At 53.0% G+C, this 20,060-nt stretch overlaps 2 protein-coding genes across 18 annotated transcripts in view; both read left to right on the top strand.

Annotated features, from left to right (window-relative positions):
- The window catches only part of TCF3 (transcription factor 3), a 96,236-nt gene extending 87,499 nt beyond the window's left edge, over positions 1–8,737 (top strand). For all 17 annotated transcript variants that reach the window (XM_071578371.1, XM_071578370.1, XM_071578364.1 and 14 more), the window contains 2 exons: positions 377–521; positions 1,416–8,737. In XM_071578371.1, coding sequence (XP_071434472.1) covers positions 377–519 — 143 coding nt within the window. In that variant the 3' untranslated portion in view covers positions 520–521; positions 1,416–8,737. The remainder of the gene's footprint in view (positions 1–376; positions 522–1,415) is intronic.
- Positions 8,738–14,759: 6,022 nt separating this feature from the next.
- Positions 14,760–17,829, top strand: UQCR11 (ubiquinol-cytochrome c reductase, complex III subunit XI). The gene is made up of 3 exons (XM_071578023.1): positions 14,760–14,868; positions 15,868–16,002; positions 17,595–17,829. The coding sequence occupies exons 1-2, from the start codon at positions 14,819–14,821 to the stop codon at positions 15,986–15,988; spliced, it is 171 nt and encodes a 56-aa protein (XP_071434124.1). The 5' UTR covers positions 14,760–14,818; the 3' UTR covers positions 15,989–16,002; positions 17,595–17,829.
- The last annotated feature ends 2,231 nt before the right edge of the window (positions 17,830–20,060 follow it).

Here is a 20,060-nt window from a genome sequence, read left to right as displayed (position 1 = left end):
AGAGCAGCTGTGGCTGCCCCATCCCTAGAAGTGTCCAAGGCCAGGTTGGATGGGGCTTGGAGCCACCTGGACTAATGGAAGGAGTCCCTGCCCATGAAACTGGGTGATCTTTAAGGTCCCTTCCAACGCAAACCATTCTGGGATTCTATGTTTAAATTGGTGTGGGGGTCCAGCCAGGTCTGGGGTTCTGCTCAAACGGGTCCAGCCAAATTCCAGCAGGCACAGCAAGGAGCAGCTGCACGGGCGCGTCTGCCTGCATGGCCCCGTGGGGCTGCTCTGAGCCACTGTCCTCGCCCTCCCTCCTGGGTGCTGCTGCCATGTGTGATGTGTTGCCCACACTGAGGTTGCTCCCCCTCCCTTGCTGTCCCTGGCACAGAGCGCAACCTGAACCCTAAAGCTGCCTGCTTGAAGCGTCGGGAAGAGGAGAAAGTGTCTGGAGTGGTAGGAGACCCCCAGATGACACTTTCAGCTTCACATCCTGGTCTAGGAGATGGTCACAACCCTGTTGGACACATGTAAAGGTACTGCCCCCACCCGTGATCCCACACCCTGACCTTGTGCCAACAACACTGCTCTGCTCTGGCTGCTCAGCCCCGTTTTCTCTCAGCACCAGCCAAGTCCTGCTTCATTTACCTGAAATCAGTGACTTCATGTGTCCAGGGCACTGGCACAGGTTACCCAGAGAGGCTGTCGCTGCCCCATCCCTGGAAGTATCCAAGGCCAGGCTGGACAGGGCTTGGAGCAGCCTGAGCTGGTGGAAGGTGTCCCTGTCCATGGCAGGGGATTGGAAGGAGATGAGCTTTAAGGTCCCTTCCAACCCAAACCATTCCATGATTCTGTGCATGTCATGTGCCCTGTAGACACCCAAAGCCTCTGGTCCCCATAGCTGACATGGGGGCTCCTGAGTGAGCTCTGCATCTCCCAAACCTGCCCCAGTTGCCCACTGGAAGCCAGCAACTCCCTTTTCCTTGTGGCTCTATGGGAGGGAATGGCAGGTCCAGAAATGCCAGAGAGACACAGAAGGTGAAAATGGCAGGCAGAAACCCTGAGGGTCTGTCCCCATTTTTAGGGGGCTTGGCCAGGAGCAGCTGAGCCTGTTCATCCCCGTGGTGCAGAGATGTTGGCAAGGATTGAGCAGATCCAGGATCCCCCACCAGTGGGGTATGGAGTGCCTGGAGGGACCACAGTCCCTCAGTGTCCCCTGTCCCAGGGGGTGCCTGGGGGTGGCCTGACCAAAACTACGGCAAAGCTCATGTCCCAGCTCTGCTGCAGCCCCACTGACCCTCAGGGCAGCCTTGTGCATGGACAGACTGCAGCAGGAGCCTCGGGGCTGAGAGGAGAACACAGTTTTATTCTCATTTGGGTTTCCATCACTTCAGACTCTTTTTTTTATTATTATTTTATTTTATTTGCAGATCTTGTTTCTCTGGATACAAAGATCTGTAGGAAGAAAGCCCTGGGTGTGACCTGCAACCTTCTTGAACCATGAACTGTAGTACTGCTCATACTGACACACGCGGACGGATCCTGCTGTGACGTAAGGGGTGGAAAAACACTTTGTCAAAAACAAAATGAAAACAAAAATAATTGCCTTAAGTATAAAGTGCAGAACAGTCAATACATATCACTCAGTTAGGAGGGGGTGGCGTGTTCTCTTGGCTTGTTCACAAGCAGCCAGCAGCAAAATTGTGCCTAAGCTTGATATTTCTTTTTTAAAAAAAAAGAACATTAGTTATGAGATTTTTTTTATGTAGAACAAATAGCAATGCCTTTTGGTTTTTTTAGCTTCTTTTGCATATGTTTTGTAAGCGACAAAAGAATTTTTTTTTGTATAAAAACATGTCTTGTACCCTCCGCTTTTCTGCTGCTGTTTCTATAGTTAACGTTGCATCTTTAGGATCAACCAGAATATTAAAATTGTATTAAGAGAGACTGGATATAAAGAGAGGAATTCTCAGATTCGGCTCGGAAAGCCACTAAAAGCGAATGTAGCCACAGCAAGGGGATGTTCTTCCTTGCGGCTTGTACCTTCCATGATAAAAAACAAACAAACTCATGTGCTGAATTCACCATCTCTTTGCTTCGACCACTTCTGATTTGGGAAAAGGAAGTTAAACAGCAAGGCAAGTGGTGGCAGTGCTCCCACTCCTGCCAGGAGGTGACCGAGGTGCCCTGCAAGGATTCCTTTATTCCTGGAGGTCCTGAAGGCCCCACAGTCCAGTGTGGGAGAGGAGGCCCCACGGCTGTCCCAGAGCTGCTGGGACAGAGCAGGGATGGAGGAGATCCAAGAGACTGGGGCACTTCCAGGTGACGCGGAGCAAGAACACGGATACACAAGGAAAGCCCTGGGTGGAGGGAAGCATCTGTTCCCCACATGCCAGAGCTGTTGGAGGCACTTCCAGGAGCAGCACTGAACAAAGACCAACTGAACAAAGCTGGAACACTGGGAAGAGGCAGCAGGAAAATGGGCCAGGCAGCCAGAGCTGCAGGTGCTGGCGGCAGGAAGGGAGCAGTGACCTGGCACATGGGCTCGCTCCAGCCCTTGGCAAGCCGTGACCAGCATCAGGATCCCTTCTCCCAGCACTGGAGTCACCACTGGAAGTGGAAAACACTGCAGGCTCAGGAAGAGGGGCTTCACACCCTGCTGTCACCTCCTGTCACATTGCCAGAGTGTCCTTTGAGGCAAACTGAGCTTGGGATGGGCTTCCCATGGGAATGTGAGTGGCCACTTCACCTGCACGTGGGCTCCTCTCTCCGTGCTGGGAAGGAGGGAAGCAGGAGCACCTCTCCTGCATGATGTGCTCCAGCAGCCAAGCTGGGCCAGCCATCATTCACTCCCAGGGATTCCCAGTGTTGCTCCACACCACTCTGGTGTGCTCAGCAGGAGGAGGCTCCCCAGCAGCTCCACGGGGTGCCCTGGAGGTGTGAAGCAAAGGAAGGAGGTGCTGGGCAGTGCTGAGCTGCACCAGCCGTTCTGGAGATGGCCATGGAAAAATATCCACTGGGAATTTACTCTTGTTTCTTCTCTCTTCTTTCCCTTCTGAAACGTTTTGTGCCTGGTTCTTCCCAGCTCTGCAGGCAGACAGGGCAGTTCCCTGGGGAGTGTGTGTAACATCTGGAATGCTCTTGGACTGGGGCCACAGCTGCTCAGATGTGCCTGGCAGAGCTCAGTCAGACAGGACAGTGCATGGAACATGGGTACTGGCCTGGGGGCAACATGGGGACAAAGAGTATGGTAGGACATCCCCTCTCTCACACAGGGTCCATCTCTCCCCTCTGCTGCTCCAACCTGAGCTGGGGAAGCTGTGCTGCTTGGGCACAGGAAAAGGGAAGGACTGGCAAACAGGATTAGGTTCTGTAGCACTTCTCAGCAATCCTGGGCTGTGGCATAACCTCCTGGTGCTCCTCTGTGCTTGTGGCTGTGCTTTGTGCTCTGGCAAACCCTGCTGGAAGTGCTCAGAGCAGTGCTTGTCTCCCACCTCACCTGGGCACCATGGCCTCAGTTCCTGCAGCATCTCTGAGAGGAGCCACTCCAAGTGCCAGGACAGCACTGGAACTGTCCCTGCTGCCCCTGGCACTGCCCCAGGTCCCCAGCCTCCAACCATAGCTCTGAAACTTTTGGGTGCTCCTGGCTTTCCTCAGCTTGCTGTTCCCACCATTTCTTCTCCATGGTGAGAACTGAGACCACAGCAGCTCCTAACTGTCCCTGGGAAGGTCAGGAAAAGTCAGTGGTTCCAGCAGTCCAGATTCTTCTTGCCTGTCTCAAAAGGCAACTTTCAGCCTAATTAGCTCATCAGGTTAAGACACTTCCCTCCCTTGGGTTCTTCTGTGCTGAAGCACTGGGCAGTGAGATGGATGAGGTTTCTTTCCATGTGGGACAGCCTTGACTCCCATTCATGCTCTGGGGTGCAAATCTGGAGGGTTTTGCAGCTGTAAGAGGTGGCTTCTTTCCATGAGAATTCATGCTGCTTGAGTGGGGCAGTGTTGGGGCCACAGAGCTCTCACTGCCCAGGATTTTCAGCTGGCTCAGTGCCCCTGCCCAAGAACTGGGAGGGATAGAGCAGTGTCCCAACCCTGGCAAGCTTGAAACCCTATGAAAAAAATTTAAAAGTGCTTCCTAAACCCTTTGATTTTGCCACAAGAATTGGAGGTGGCAATCATGGACAACTGGATTTAAAGGGACTAGTCAAGAAAACTCTAGGAACTCAACAAAATTGGAAATTTGAGAAGATTTATGAGTTGGTCAAACTTCTGCTGAACTTCTTCATCCCCTCCAAGTCCTGCAGGCCAGGGGGGATTTCTGATGAGCCAGAGACTTTCCCTCCATCCCCAAACACCCAAGCATTGCAACAGAGATGAGGCTTTTTAACTGCATTTCAGGGGTTGAGATGCTGTTTTCTTGACAGCAAACCCAGCCAGCTTCCTTCCGTGGCAAGGCTTGGATGAAGATCCTTGAGGACAAACACATGGAACCAGGGTTTGAAGGAGATCTTGGTTCCTCCATCACGAAAGCACAATGTGGGGGTGGCAGTGCTGTGTCCAGAGCTGCCTCGACACCACAGCTTTGTGTGCCAGCCCAGTGTGGCCTCTGTGGCATTCTCTGCTTTCCAGGTGCTCAGGGAACAATCAGGAAGTGCACCAAGGAAAAATTGCCTTGACTTCCCAGTGTGTTTGGCTCGGTGTGAATGTGGTGCCTGTAACATGCCTGGGAAAGTGGCTTCTCTAAAAACAAGCACTGTCAGGGGCTGTCCCCAAAATACCACCAGGCCAGCCCTGAAATGTCACCCTGGAGCATTGAAACTCTTGTGTTTAGGTGTTGTGATCAGTGAGGGCCAGGTCTGTGCCACTTGGGATTCCACTTGGGATCTTACAGATCCCCAGACCTGCTTCTCTGCCTGTCTGCATGTTCCTCACACCCGTGGTGCTGCCAAGAGAGGTATTGCAGGTGGGTGTCAGGCTGTAGGGTGCCATTTATTCACTTTTCTGCTTCCTCTCTCAGCCTTGCATGCACAGGTGCTCCTGGGCCATGTGCCCATCCTTGTTGGGGGGCCACAGAACCCCCCCCAAAGCTTTCTTCATCAGCCAGGGAATCAAAGGGCTGCCTTCCCCTCTGTGCAGCTTCTAGTTCCTCTTTTCCCAGGCTGCATCCCAGTCAAGCAGGAGAACTGGGGTCCCATCTGCCTTGGGACACTTCTCCTGTGACAGAGACGGTCCTGGGGTGCAGTCATGGGGTCCTCAGCCCAAGGGGTCTCCTCTTTCCTCCCCCTCAGCCAGCCCCCTGCCTCCCTGCATGAGTTGTTCATGCCACAGTGCTGAAGAGTGTCTGGAATCCAGTTTATTAACAGTAAAATTGCAGATTTTTGTTCTTTCTCCCTTTTCACCTGCTTTTGCCTGAGAGCAAAGCAGCTGCAGCCTCCCTGAACCTGCACCTTCCTGGGCTAGTGCTGGGGCGGTGGTGGCAGCCTGTTCCTGTTCCTGCTCCTCCTCTGCTCCTGTTCCTGCTCCTGCTCCTCCTCTGCTCCTGTTCCTGTTCCTGCTCCTGCTCCACTCCTGTTCCTGTTCCTGCTCCTGCTCCTCCTCTGCTCCTGTTCCTGTTCCTGCTCCTGCTCCTGCTCCTGCTCCTATTCCTGCTCCTGCTCCTGTTCCTGTTCCTGCTCCTGCTCCTCCTCTGCTCCTGCTCCTATTCCTGCTCCTGCTCCTGCTCCTGCTCCTGCTCCTGCTCCTGTTCCTGCTCTGCTCCTGCTCCTGCTCTGCTCCTGCTCCTGCTCTGCTCCTGCTCCTGCTCCTGCTCCTGCTCCTGCTCCTGCTCCTGCTCTGCTCCTGCTCCTGCTCTTGCTCCTGCTCCTGCTCTGCTCCTGTTCCTGCTCCTGTTCCTGTTCCTGCTCCTGCTCCGCTCCTGTTCCTGCTCCTGTTCCTGCTCCTGCTCCTGCTCTGCTCCTGCTCCTGCTCCTGCTCCTGCTCTGCTCCTGCTCTGCTCCTGCTCCTGCTCCTGCTCCTGTTCCTGTTCCTGCTCCTGCTCCTGCTCCTGCTCCTGCTCTGCTCCTGTTCCTGCTCCTGCTCCTGCTCCTGCTCCTGCTCTGCTCCTGCTCCTGCTCCTGCTCCTGCTCTGCTCCTGCTCCTGCTCACAGCCCCAGGAGCAGAATTTCAGCTGTTTGGCAGCCACCCCCCAGCCCAGGACCCTCCCAGTCAGACCAACTCACAGCAAAGCAATTGCAATTCCAGGATCAGTGCAGAACCTGCTCTCAAAGGTCCTTTGTGTCCCCCCAGTGTCCTCACTGAAGCCAAAACAGCCTTTGGGCCCCGGGCCCTTGCTGGGGGATTCTGCACATCCTTCCTTCAGCAGACTGGAGGGGCTTGAGAAACAGGAGGCTTTGGAAACACCCAACTCTCTGCACCCCCTGCGCTTTGCTGCCAACATCGGGGCCAGTGGGGCTCAAGCTCCTCTTGCTCTGAGCTATACTGGGGACCCTGGGCCAGCTCCAGTCTCAGCAAGGCCCTGGCCTGGTCTTTAGGTGAGGCAAAGCTGGGGCTGGAGTTGGGCCAGGACAAGCCATCAGCCCTTCCTGCAGTGCTGGCTAATGCAGAGCAAGCCGTGGCCACTGCACGCCCCCGATCCTGCCTGACACCAGCAATAGCAAGGCCTGTTTTCTGTCCCCCAAGCTTGCACAAGGTCTTTGCCCTGTTAAATCCTATGCAACCCCCTCTCCTCTCATCAGGACTCTCCAGATCCTAACCCAGCCCATTCTCTGCTCTTGTCCCGTGACTGCTGAGTTCCTGCTCCCTGCTGCTCTCAGGGTCCAGCTTAATTTCTGGCATCTCCAAAAGCATTCCAAGTCCTGTACCCTGGAGCTGGGAGTGGGCAGAGGAGGGCTGAGACTGCAGGAACACCCCTTCCAACTTGTACTGCAGGAGCTGAGCACTGAATTGGAGGGGGCAAGGCCTGGTACTGGGGCTCCTCCACACACCCTTCACCCTCCTGTGCCTTCTGCTTGATTCTGGTGGCTCACTGCCATCCTTCATCCCCCAGTACCCTGGAGGCAGAAGTTACTTCCCACCTTATTGCTGCCTGGACTGTTCTCTTAACACCAGAGCCTCAGGTGTGGCTTGACTTCTCTTCCTTCAGCCATCCCAAGCCTGAAGGTGTGTTTCCTTGGCTCCTGTGCTACTCAATCTCCACAGCCAATCAGCTGGGTGGAGGCAAGAGGTGGGTGCTGCAGGTCAGTCCCAGGGCACAGCTGCCTCTCCCTGCCTTTGGGGCAGGTGTGGGGGCACCTGGTGCTCTGTACTTTGATTTTCAGGGCAATTCAGCCCTTCTTGGCCTGCAGGACTCACATAGTGGTGTGGGCTCTGCTTAGGAGGGTGGTGCAGGCTCCAATGTTCTGCCAAACCTTGTGTCCATCCTGCAGCCCAGCCCAGGGCAGGAGGTAGTCCTGCCATGGCTCTCCACACTGGTATTTTTGTTCCCCTGGTTTTGTCCACCTCCTGCTCTTCAGGGTTCTCACTTCCCACCTTGGCCCAGCCAAGCACCCGCCGTGATGGAGGGCGAGGGTGTAACACTCACCCCAGCCCATCTCAGCTCAGCTGCAGCACAGCACGGGAAAGCAAAGGGTTTTCTGCTTCCAAACAGGGTGTCCTGACCAAGGCCTTTTGCCAAAAAGCTTCCCTGTGCCCTGCACCACTGGGCTGTGCCCAGGGCAGCCATGGAGCTCCTCAAGGCAGCGAGCTGGGGACACTGTGGGTCCCCCTCCCCAGGGCCACGTCTTCCCAAATCACTTGAATCCACCAGCTTTGGAGCAAACCCTGTCACATGGGGCTTCTTGGGGAGGGAAGGAACCTTGCACCAGCCATGGTTAATGTGCCAGGAGAGGGGAGAGAGGCACCTGGTGAGGCAGGGCAGGGATGATCCCAACCCCAGGCTGGGAAATGACCCTCTGGGTGTGGAGGGCTCCAGCTCTTGGGAATAACCTGTTTTGTCTGGAAGGTTCCAGCTCTTGGGAATAACCCATTGTATCTGGAAGGTTCCAGCTCTTAGGTGTGACCCATTGGGTGTGGAGGGTTCCAGCTCTTGGGAATGACCCATTGGGTATGGAGGATTCCAGCTCTTCGGAATGACCCATTGGGTGTGGAGGATTCCAGCTCTTGGGAATGACCCTGTTGGGTGTGGAGGGCTCCAGCTCGCTGGGGAAACAAAGCATTCCTGGGATGCTCTTTCCCTATATTTTTGTAGGATGGGGGGTGGGAGAGCAGATGGGAGATGCCTGCAGAAGTTCTTTATTTTTAACCCTGTAGAAAGTTTTGGGTTGTCTTTGGTTTTTGGCCTTTAAAAAAAAAAATGGTCCTTGCTTTTGATGTTTATGCTGCCTACCTGTAAATCCAGATGTACTTAAGTGGCTGAAATCCTTGTTCTTAAATCAGATACACATTATAGTTTTGAACTATATATATAGTAAATATATATATATATGCCTAACCCAGCAAAAAAAAAAATAAATAAAGTATTTGGGGGTGGGAAATGCATTGCTCTTTGAAATGAATCACAATTGGGGGATGAAATTGTGTTTCTGAGTGCCTCAAGATATGAATTGTTTTCATTTTTTTAAATAATTTTATACAAGTGTCAAAACAGCTGGCTGGATTATTTGGAATTTTTAAATAATCCTAACTTTTTTAAAGTAGATTTTGAGAACTGTCCTGTATATAACAGTAATGTAGCAATAAATGTGACATTTTATAACAATATTATTTTCTTTTTCCTGTGTCTGTCTTTCAGATATTGTATTCCTAGGAATGAGAAGTTGGAATAAAGGTTTTACCTTGTACTAAAAAACAAAAAAAGAGAAAACAGCAGACAGGTTTTCAAACACTTGCTCTGGGCACAAGTCCTGCCCCCCTCCATCAGCTCTGGCCCAGCTGGAATGGTTGGGTTGGAAGGGACCTTAAAGTTCATCTTGTTCTAACCCCCTGCCATGGACAGGGACACCTTCCACTGCACTCATGGACTGGGATTGTGGCCTCTGGGGAGGGTTTCCAGCACTTCCCATCACTCTGGGATCCGGACACCTTCCCAAGCACCATTGGAAAGGCTTTGGAGGTGCTGGGGCCTCCCTGGGGCAGCACAACTTCTCCCATGGCTCTGCTGTGCTCCCGTGGCTCTGCTGTGTTCCTATGGCTCTGCTGAGCTCCCTGGGGCAGCACAGCTTCTCCCGTGGCTCTGCTGTGCTCCCTGGGGCAGCACAGCTTCTCCCGTGGCTCTGCTGTGCTCCCGTGGCTCTGCTGAGCTCCCTGGGGCAGCACAGCTTCTCCCGTGGCTCTGCTGTGCTCCCGTGGCTCTGCTGAGCTCCCTGGGGCAGCACAGCTTCTCCTGTGGCTCTGCTGTGTTCCTATGGCTCTGCTGAGCTCCCTGGGGCAGCACAGCTTCTCCCATGGCTCTGCTGAGCTCCCATGGCTCTGCTGAGCTCCCTGGGGCAGCACAGCTTCTCCCGTGGCTCTGCTGTGTTCCTATGGCTCTGCTGAGCTCCCTGGGGCAGCACAGCTTCTCCCGTGGCTCTGCTGTGCTCCACGGGCCCAGCCCTGCCCTGGAGAGAACCAGGGAAAGTGCATACCCAAAGGGTGCAAGTTGGAAATGGGGTCAAATGCCCCCAGTCCATCCCAGGAGCCCAGCACAGACTGGTGATGGTGATTCATGGAATCATAGAATTGTTCAGATCTTTTAAATCATCAAGTCCAACCATCAACCCAGTGCCATGTTCACCAATAACCCAGGTCCCCAAGTGCCACATCCACACGTTATTTGAACACTTCCAGAAATGGTGACTCCACTATTGCCCTGAGCAGTCTGTGCCAGGGCTTGACAACCTGGTTTGTGAAGAAATTCTTCCTAATAACCAACCTAAACCTCCCCTGGGGCAACCTGAGGTCGTTGCCTCTTGTCCTGTCACTCATTACCTGGGAGCAAAGCCCAGCCTGGCTGCACCCTCCTGTCAAGGAGCTGTAGAGAGTGATGGCAGTTGCAGAGAACATGGCAGGAGGTTTGGGAGGGCTCAAACCCTGCAAGAATGGGCTGCATCCTGTACTGGGAGATGGCCCAGCCTTGTATCTTCTCACTTTCCTGCGGGTAGACACAGTAGGTCGTGGCGGCCAAAAAGAGAGGGGACACAGGTTGCAGGTGTCACACCTGAGATAGTTTATTAAATCACTCCATGAAGAAAGAAAAAAGCAAAAATAGAAAAAGGCAAGTAAGGAAGATACACTCTAACTACAAGTTACATGATACATATTGTAAAATCCCACCCATAGCCAAGTTCTATAGATGGTATCAGAATGTCCATAAACTTTATTACAGCTTCTAATTGGCTGTTACTTTCTGCCCAGATGTTCTTTGTTGTGTGAAAAATTTAGCTCTTCAACATTCTTTTTTCTCATGCCTGCTTCTCTCAAAACCTGCTTATCTCATTTTGGTTTTGCTAGCCTGCTGGTTTTTCTCACAGGACTAATTAAGTTTCAGTGTTCTCAGCTCCGTTCCAAAAAGTACCAGCTACTGGGTCTCAGACACTGCCTGCAGCTCCAAAGGCCTTTCTTAACTCAAACACCCTTAATAATCCTCACACTCTCCCACCCCCATCCAAGGTGTAAGGCCATGCCCTGACCGGGCTGAATCGTGGGATCTCTGTCACCCTCTGCCAAGGGCCCAGCCCTGACCCCCTCACACCCCTCACTGTGCTGCCCTGCCCAGCTCTCCCTGGCCTCATCCTCTAGGCTCCTCCTACAGGTCCCTGAGGTTGCCCCTCCAGTCAGCAGGAATTTCCCCAGATCCTCATATCTCCCACCCGTGTGGGTTCAGTGGCTGGGGTAACCCTCCCCTGCCAGCTTGCTTGGCACGTTAGTGACTGGCTTTGGGAGAAATAGAGATGGGCAGCTGCACTCAGGAGCACTGAGCTCTGCAGGCCCTCTCTGAGACCCTGGTTCCAACAGGGAGATGCTGCCTGGAAGCAGAGCGTGAGGGAAGATCAGAGCTGCTGGCATTGCTGCTGGACACCAGGCACCATTCCTGTGGGTCTCCACAGGGAAGCCCAGGAGGCAGGTACCTGCAGCCCCAAGGCTTTGGCAATGCATCCACAAGCTTCAGGCAGATGAGCAAGTCAAGCTCTAATGCCAGTAAAGTAAACAATAAATACCGTGGAGGAAAAGGGGCACCACACACAGACCAATGTGATCAAGCGAATGCCATTTATTACACACTGCACATGGTTTATACGGGGTTAAGGCTGTGTTCAATTGGCTAAACTGAACCTCACACCAACTAACTGCAGATTCTAATCGGTTATAATCCATGTCTCACAAGTCCAATGTTTTGGTGGACTCATCCTGACTGTTTTCAGGAACATCTCTGGTATCCTGTGGGAAACCTGAGGAGTTCTCATGAGAAACTTCTGCTAAGTTGCTAAGAACTCCTAGGGAGTGATTTCTGTTTTACTGGACACCAGCAGCTGTGGCCTTGATTATTCTCAGCTGCTTTCAGTCTCACAAGGTCTATATAGATCTGAATTGCTCACCTTTGATTTTTCTGTACCAACACCCCAGGACTTTTGGAAAATCCCAGAATAGTTTGAGTTGGAAGGAACCTTAAAGCCCATCTCATTCCACTCCCTGCCATGGACAGGGACACCTTCCACTAGATCAGGTTGCTCCAAGCCCTGTCCAGCCTGTCTGTGAGCACTTCCAGGGATGGAGCAGCCACCTGGAAGCAGCCTCCACATTTGCTGCCTGTGTTTTTGTGTCGGGGTGACAGTGTGTGTGTGTCTCCTAAGGTCTGAGGTAACTGATGAATGCAGGTGCAGAGAACCACCCATAGAATGTGGGATACCTTGTAACCAGTAGGATCTTTCCATGTATGTAAGGTAAACTAACTAACCAATAGTGTCATGACATGGTGTGCCCAGGTGGCCAAGAAGGCCAATGGGATCCTGGACTGGATCAAAAATAGCGTGGCCAGCAGGCCCAGGGCAGTGACCCTTCCCCTGGACTCTGCCTTGGGGAGGCCACACCTTGAGTGTTGTGTTCAGTTCTGGGCCCCTCAGTTCAGGAAAGAGATTGAAGGGCTGGAGCGGGGCCAGAGAAGAGCAACGAGGCTGGAGAAGGGACTGGAGCACAAGTGCTGTGGGGAGAGGCTGAGGGAGCTGGGGGTGTTCAGCCTGGAGAAGAGGAGGCTCAGAGGTGACCTCAGCACTGTCTGGAACTGCCTGAAGGGAAGTTCTGGCCAGGTGGGGGTTGGTCTCTTCTCCCAGGCACTCAGCAATAGGACAAGGGGGCACGATGAGCTCAAGCTCTGCCAGGGGAAATTGAAGTTGGAGAGCAGGAAAAAATTCTTTGCAGAGAGAGTGCTCAGGGATTGGAATGGGCTGCCCAGAGAGGGAGTGGATTCCCCATCCCTGGAGGTTTTTAACCTGAGCTTGGCCGTGGCACTGAGTGCCATGATCTGGTAAAGGGACTGGAGTTGGACCAAGAGTTGGACTTGATGATCTCGGAGGTCTTTTCCAACCCAATCAATTCTATGATTCTATTCTATGATATTGGATACAAGAGTATATTAAAAGTGTAGCTGTAACTAAAAAAACCCTCTTAGCTGTAAGCATTCTGACCAAGCCTTCTGCTGCTGCTGTGCCTGAGCTCTTCTGACCGTCATTAACACCCCCCTTAACCTACAAAGTGTGACCCCAATATTTTTGCTGTGCTGCTCTGGCTCGGGGCTTGTCCACATAGGACAGGAAAACAGCCCAAATTAACTAGCAGTGGCTCTGGAAGGCATCAGTTAAACCTCCCTTAGCCCTGGCCACCCCTCTCTCGGCAGTGATCCAGCTCTGGGACAGCACTGCCCTTCCCAAGCTGCTCAGGGTGCAGGGAATGACAGTCCTTTCACACACTCAATCACAGAATCTGGAAAAGACCTTTAAGATCATCAAGTCCAACCATCAAACCAGCACCACTAAAACATGTCCCAAAATGCGACATCCACACGTTGTTGGGACACTTCCAGAGACTGTGACTCCACCACCTGACCACCTTCCACTAGCCCAGGTTATTCCAAGCCCTGTCCAACCCGGGCTGGAACTTTTTGTAGGGATTGGGTAGCCTTTTCCAGTGCTCTTCCTGCAGGTTCCCAAGGGGCTGAGCAGGCTCAGAGCAGAGCCTGGGGAATTATGGAATTGATGGTGAATTTAGGACCTTCTGCTGAAAAATCTGGCTGGAAACTCCCTCTGCTGTGGGGAGAGGCTGAGCAGCCGTGACAGGAGGCTTGGGAGGCACTGACAGGCACTGGGGAAGGGGCCACTATCTCTCAGGTGGGAGCAGCCCCAGCTCGCTGGGGGGATGGTGTGTTGCTCGAAAAGTCTGTAAAATAAAAACTCCAAGACAAATTTTGGTAGGAGATAACAGGGTAGTGACTTTAATGAGCACCCAGGCTCACCCAGGAATACATCGACACACGCGTGGGCAAGCTCTAAATTCCATGGCTTTTATAATATGATCCATCCAATCATTACTTTACACATCTCCAGTTCAACTTTTTCCCCCTCTGGTCCCACCCCTGTTCCACCCCCTCAGGATTTGAATCTGGGGTCGGTGAGACTCTTCATCAGCCTCCTCTTCCTCAGGCTTCTGGGTCACTCTGCCCTGTGTTCATGTCTCCTTTTGATATTCTTCAACCTTCTACCTTGAAAAAAAGACTAAACAGCAAAGGAATTTGAGCTCACTGTTCTGGGACAGGGGGAGCAATAGAAGGACATTAAACTCAAGCTGCTGGAAATATTAACACAGCAGATGTACTTTGCTACAGCTACTGAGTTCCTAAAATCTATAAAAATGTGAAAATCAAAAGCCCTTCCTGCATCAGTGCCACCCCTCTGGGCTCGTGTCCCCTTTCCACTGTGGGGCCAGACTGTTCCCTCAGGGCCGCTCCTGTCCCCTGTCCCCTGTCCCCAGCGAGGGGACAGCCCATCATCCCTTAGGGCTCCAGTCCCTTCAGGACTCGTTGTCCCCTCAGGGCTCGTGTCCCTTCTCCGGCGGGAGGACAGTCTGTCCCCTCACGGTTTGTGTCCCCTCAGGACTTGTGTTCCAGCCCGTGTCCCCTCTCCAGCGTGGGGACAGCCCTTCACCCCCTCAGGGATTGTGCCAGGGCTCGTGTCCCCTCAGTCCTTACGTCCCCTCCCCACCCCGCCGCTGCCCGCGGTCCTTCCTCTGCCACCCCCCCGCCGGCAGCGCCGAGCCCGCCCCGGGAGCGCCGAGCCCGCCCCGGCAATGCCGAGCCCGCCCCGGCAGCGCCGAGCCCGCCCCGGCAGCGCCGAGCCCGCCCCGGGAGCGCCGAGCCCGCCCCGGCAATGCCGAGCCCGCCCCGGGAGCGCCGAGCCCCCCCCCGGGAGCGCCGAGCCCGCCCCGGCAATGCCGAGCCCGCCCCGGGAGCGCCGAGCCCGCCCCGGCAATGCCGAGCCCGCCCCGGCAGCGCCGAGCCCGCCCCGGCAGCGCCGAGCCCGCCCCGGCAGCGCCGAGCCCGCCCCGGCAATGCCGAGCCCGCCCCGGGAGCGCCGAGCCCGCCCCGGGAGCGCCGAGCCCGCCCCGGCAATGCCAAACCCCCCCCGGGAGCGCCGAGCCCGCCCCGGCAATGCCGAGCCCGCCCCGGCAGCGCCGAGCCCGCCCCGGCAATGCCGAGCCCGCCCCGGCAGCGCCGAGCCCGCCCCGCCCGCCGCGCGTGCTCGGAGCGGCACCGCCGCCATCGCCATCGGCCCGGGCCGCGCATGCGCGCCGGGGGTCACTTTGAGACCGCGCCATGTTGAACCGGCTGGTGGGGCCGCGCTACGTCCAACTGCTGCAGAACTGGTGAGGGCGGCGGGGCCGGGCCGGGCCGGGCTGGGCCGGGCCGGGACGGGCTGGCCTGGGCTGGGCTGGGCTGTCAAGGCTGCCGAGGCTGCCGGGGCCGGGGCTGCCGGGCCGGGCTGTTGGGTCTGCCGGGCCGCGCTGCGGGCGGGAGGCGGGGGAGGACTCCGCGTCCAATTGGCGTTATCTGCATTCCATATATATTATTTATATATAAATATATAAAAATGTCGCGGTGCCCACAGGTGTCCTTGGCAGGGCTATGTGGTCAGTACGAAGTGGTCTGTGGGACAGGACAAGGGCATGTGGCTGTACCAGTGTGTCTTTTCTCTTAGTTGAGTAGTGGGCTTTGTTAAGTAAAAGCGCTTTACTCTTTTGCTGTCGGATATCTTGGCTAATGCTGCTCTGTGTGTGAGGCTGTTTCAGTATTTCTCTGTCCGGATTGGGCGCCACAGTGGGAGAAGGATCTAAAGCTGCTGGAGAGGGGCCACCGGAGGGACAGGGACATAGGGAAGGGTCTGAGGAGCAGCTGAGGGCACTGGGCTTGCTCAGCTGGGGCAGAGGACACTGAGGGGAGACTCCTCGGGGGCTGCAGCTCCTCCCGAGGGGAGGTGGAGGGGCAGGCACTGAGCTCTGCTCTGGGACCAGGGACAGGACCCAGGGAACGGCTGGAGCTGTGCCAGGGGGTTGGGATGGATCTCAGGGAAAGGTTCTTCCCCCAGAGGGTGGTGGGCACTGACCAGGCTCCCCAGGGCAGTGGGCACGGCCCCAAGAGCTCCAGGAGTGTTTGGACAATGGGACAGGGACAGAGTGGAATTGTTGGGGTGTCTGTGCAGGGCCAGGACTGATCATCCTTATGGGTCCTTTCCAGCTCAGAATATTCCAGGATTCCAAACTCTTTTCCTGATTGCAATGACTTCTCAAGTACCTTGGCCATGAGTATCTGTCCCTTTCACAGTGGAGAAGGACTGTTGGTCACCTATCTGTGTGTCTGTTCTTCAGGACTCCCACCCTTCTGACATGGGGTGGTGTGGCTGGTGTTGGGGTGATCTGGGCCACAGACTGGAAGCTGGTCCTGCAATATGTTCCCTATATTGGTGGCAAGTACAAAACTGAAGACTGAGCTTCCCTCTAATGGTGAGTTTTGTTTGTGCATCTCTTGGCTTAAGTAATATAATCATAAAATCACAGAATCCCAGACTGGTTTGGGTTGGGAGGGACCTTAAACCCCATCTCCTCCCACCCCCTGCCGTGGGCAGGGACACCTTCCACTATCTCAGGTGGTTGTTCCAAGCCCTGGCCAACCTGGCCTGGAACACTTGAACACAAGAACCCTGTGTTGGTGTGACAGTTGATGTTTCCTGTTTTAATGAGGTGCAGTCATATTGTTGCTCCCCAAAACTGCTCCATTTTTTTCAGAACCTTTTTTTTTTTAATGGGGCTTCACAGAGGACCAGAAGGATGAAATTCTAATAGGAATATGTTTCTCAGGTGATTATTTTGCAAGTCGTTGGTTTCCACAATGTAATGTGGTTCCTGAGAAGTTAAATCAAGTTTTCTCTGGTCTTTTGGGCCTTTTGTGTCACTTCTGTTCCTGGGAGCAAGGGCTACAGGCTCAGGACTAGTTTTGTGATCAGACAAATTCAGACTTTCTGCTTCTTGTAACTGTTACTGAAAGTAAATTGAATGGTCAGAGCTGGCTACTGTATCACACAAATTCCTTGGAAAATTGGCTTCTCAAGGTTTTGTTTCTTTAATTACATATCAAAAATGCTGTGCTGAATGTTCTGGAAGTCTGAACCTCCCTAGAGCTGGAGCAGCATTAGGCAGAGCTTCTGTTGGACCTCTCAGTATGTATTTGTTGCAGTAGGCAAGCTCAGGACTTTCTTATTCCTTGCTGCAGGTAGAAGGGAGTCAGGAACAGTTTCCCCTGGTGTTAAAGGAAAGGCTCCAGAGGAAACTGTACACTTTAATACTTGTTTCTTCTGGTCAGAATAACTACATTTAAATGTTGATTAATGAAAGAGAGCAACTTGCAGTCCAGCTGCACAGTATTTTGTAGGGAAAACAGCTCGTCTGGAAGGCACAGACAGCACTTTTAAGCCTCTTTTTCCAGCAATACTTACTGCAGTTTAAACAATTTACTGTGTCTTCCATGTTTGAAAACCTTGTATTGCACAGATCCTTCTGTAACCAAAGGAGGCAAGAGCCTTCTCATAAGTGTCAGCTGCACTGGAAGCACCCTGGGTGATCAGAGATGTTTACAGGGACCTTAAAGACCATCCAATTCCAACCCTGCCATGGATAGGGACACATTCCACCAAACCAGGTTGTTCCAAGCCCTGTCCAACCTGAATGGGGAAAAGTTCACAAGTGGGAAAGCTCTCAAGTTATGTAGAGGCAATTAAAGTACCTCATAAAGGGCTTTCTTTACTTCAAAATTGTCTCAAGCAGCAGTTGGAACACAGATCCATTCCTGAGCCAACAATGTGGGGTTTCTGATTTGAAGAAGGAACTTCATATGTCAATCCTCTGGAAAGAGGAACAGAGAAAGGGGATGTCTCTGTGATGGCCTGTGGTGCCTTCCAAAGGGACTCCAGGCTGGCACACCTGCATCTGCTGGGCCTGGATCAGCTCCTGGGTGCTGGAGGCTTTTGTAATCTGTTGTGTTGGCTGCTGTGGCCCTGGGCAGGGAGCTTTGCTTACCAACTCCTTTGTGTCTGTTGTAGGAAATGCAGTGCTGGAAGGAGTGTTTGGAGCCATCCATCCCCTGAGACCCTGCCTTGAGGTGCCCTCGAGATGCCCAGTGCAAATCCTGCTGCAGGTTGGGCTGTGTCTCTTCCATGAACAGCTGTGAGCACATCTGTCTTCACTGACCACTTCTGTGATGACTTTCCCAGCAGATCTTGCACTAAGGGGAGTAATTTGTAAGCCTGATGTACACAATAAACCAAGTGAAGGATATTTTGGGGCGTTTTGGGTTTTTTTTAGTGTTACCTTCATAAGACCAGACCCCTGGTTTGCTTTTGGTTTATGGAGTCACAGAATTACTTGGGTTGGAGGATCATCCAGTGTCACCTCCTGCCATGGGCAGGGACACCTCCCACCAGCCCAGGTTGCTCCAAGCCCTGTCCAACCTGGTCTTAGACACTCCCAGGGCTGGGGCAGCCACAGCTGCTCTGGGCAGCCTGTTATGTCTTCAGCTTGTTTGACTGTGTCCTAAGGCAAGCCTGCCACGTGTTTGCCTCTTTTCCTGTGCAGGTTCCTTGGGAATCAGTCAGTGGCAGTTGGGTTTGATGATTTATCTGTATCAGTTACAGTTCTTGTGCTACTCTTAGCGATGTGTTGATTTTAAGCTCCTTATTCCTCAGTAACTGTGGCCTCGTTCATGCAGTTAACTTTTCATAGCCAATATTCCAGCATTTCCTGGTAACAGATTCCTGACATGTAGTTTACAGGAAGGTTTTGGGGTTTTAACATCAATTTATGGGCCACTTCAACTGCCTGATAGGGCACACACTGATTTGAGCTATTTTGGCTTACTCTGGGGGCTCAAGGAAGGCAGTCCCCAAACCCTGGGAGCCTTCCTGTGTACCAGGGTGAAACCCAGAGCTTCAGAGAGCTGCTCTGGTCCTCCTTAATGTGTGGTTTGAATAGAAGAATCTGTATCCTTGCTTCATAGGACTGTTTGTCAGTGTAAATTGGTGAGGAAACAACCCCCTGCCACAGCCCTTGAGATGACTAAGATTTTAGCTGTTAGAAAAAGGAAGAACAGACATTATTCTTTCTCTGGTCTCTGCAACTCAGCCAGAGTAATGACTCAGACTCAGAGAGGAAAAGTTCATCCCTTTTCACAAAGACCAGAATTTGCAAACAAAACTTTTGTCTGTCCGAGAACAGGGTCACCCTGCTTAGTGTCCAATTTCACCTTAGTATAATTTTTTGGCTGTAGTGCAGTGTTTGAAACTCTTCAGGAGGAAATCCTAGTTGTAGCTGTGCTGTGTCGCTGTCAGGGGTGGAGGCTTCTGAGGGATGTTTTATGGACAACTGTTGGAAAACCTGCCCAAACAGTGGCACTTGAACCACTTACTTAACACAATCATTGTTTAGTGTTGCTTCAGGACCATCATTGTTAATTAATAGGGAGTTGAGGAGTACAATTTTCTCATGCAGAATTCACTTTGCTGCCCTGCTCTGTCTAACGGAATAGAATCAGAGAATTCTGGGATATCCAGAGTGAGGAGAAACCCACAAGGATCGACTCCTGGCCCTGCACTGGACACCCCAACAATCCCACCCTGTGCCTGAGAGCATTGTCCAAGCACTCTTTGGCAGCCTTGAGGCAGCTTCCCTGGGAGCCTGATGAAACTGAAGCTTATGGAATAATGGGGTAACTGTGCTGTTTCCTCACTCTGTCCCATTCCCTTTCCAGCAATGCTCCTGACTGACTTCCAGAAGGCCAAAGCCTCACCTTGACATTGGAGTGCTGAAAGTGTAGCTTTGACAACAGCAGCCTGTTCTTTATGTAGGAGTGTTGGCACTGACCCATTTCCATCCAAATTATGCCTGGAAAGTGGACAGTCTGTCAGCCTATCCTCACATGGCAGCAGGACTGCAAGCTCAGATAGAGCAGGGACTCTCAACTGTTCACACTTCCCTGTCAACACACCTGGACAGGATGGGCATAATCTGCTGCTTCAGAATGTCCCTGGGTTTGCCTGGTTTCCATGGGCAGGCAGAGCTGTTCCCACAGCTCAGAGGGCTTTGGGAAGCCTGGAGCTGGGGGTCTGTGTGTGGTGCCCACCCCTCTGAGGCCCTGAGCTCCCCTGGCTGGCAGTCCTTGGTAAGAGTTCCTTTTGCAAAGCCTCAGGGACTGCATTGTGCCCAGCAGGCACATTAGGAGATACTTAAAGGAGAAAAACTTACAATCTCAAATCTCTGCACAGGCAGCTCTGCAAGGAGTGTGCAAACCTGGGATTTGTTTGGGGATTATTCAGCTGTATGTTTTCTTGCAGCATTTCCAGTGATGGTTTTATTGCTAATTAACACTAGAATTACTGTATAACTGATTTAATTGCTGTATTTCACCTGCCACAAGGGCAGGAAATACTCTGCTAGAAATACCTTCTGCATTCCTGGGCAAGTTTCTGTTAAAATTCGGATACTTACTGTTCAAGTGGCATGGGTGAGCTTTG

This window comes from Pithys albifrons, chromosome 27 (genome assembly GCF_047495875.1).
Source record: "Pithys albifrons albifrons isolate INPA30051 chromosome 27, PitAlb_v1, whole genome shotgun sequence".
Classification (NCBI taxonomy): Eukaryota; Metazoa; Chordata; class Aves; order Passeriformes; family Thamnophilidae; genus Pithys; species Pithys albifrons.
Note: the sequence above shows the minus strand (reverse complement) of the source record. Positions and strands in the feature narration are given on the sequence as shown.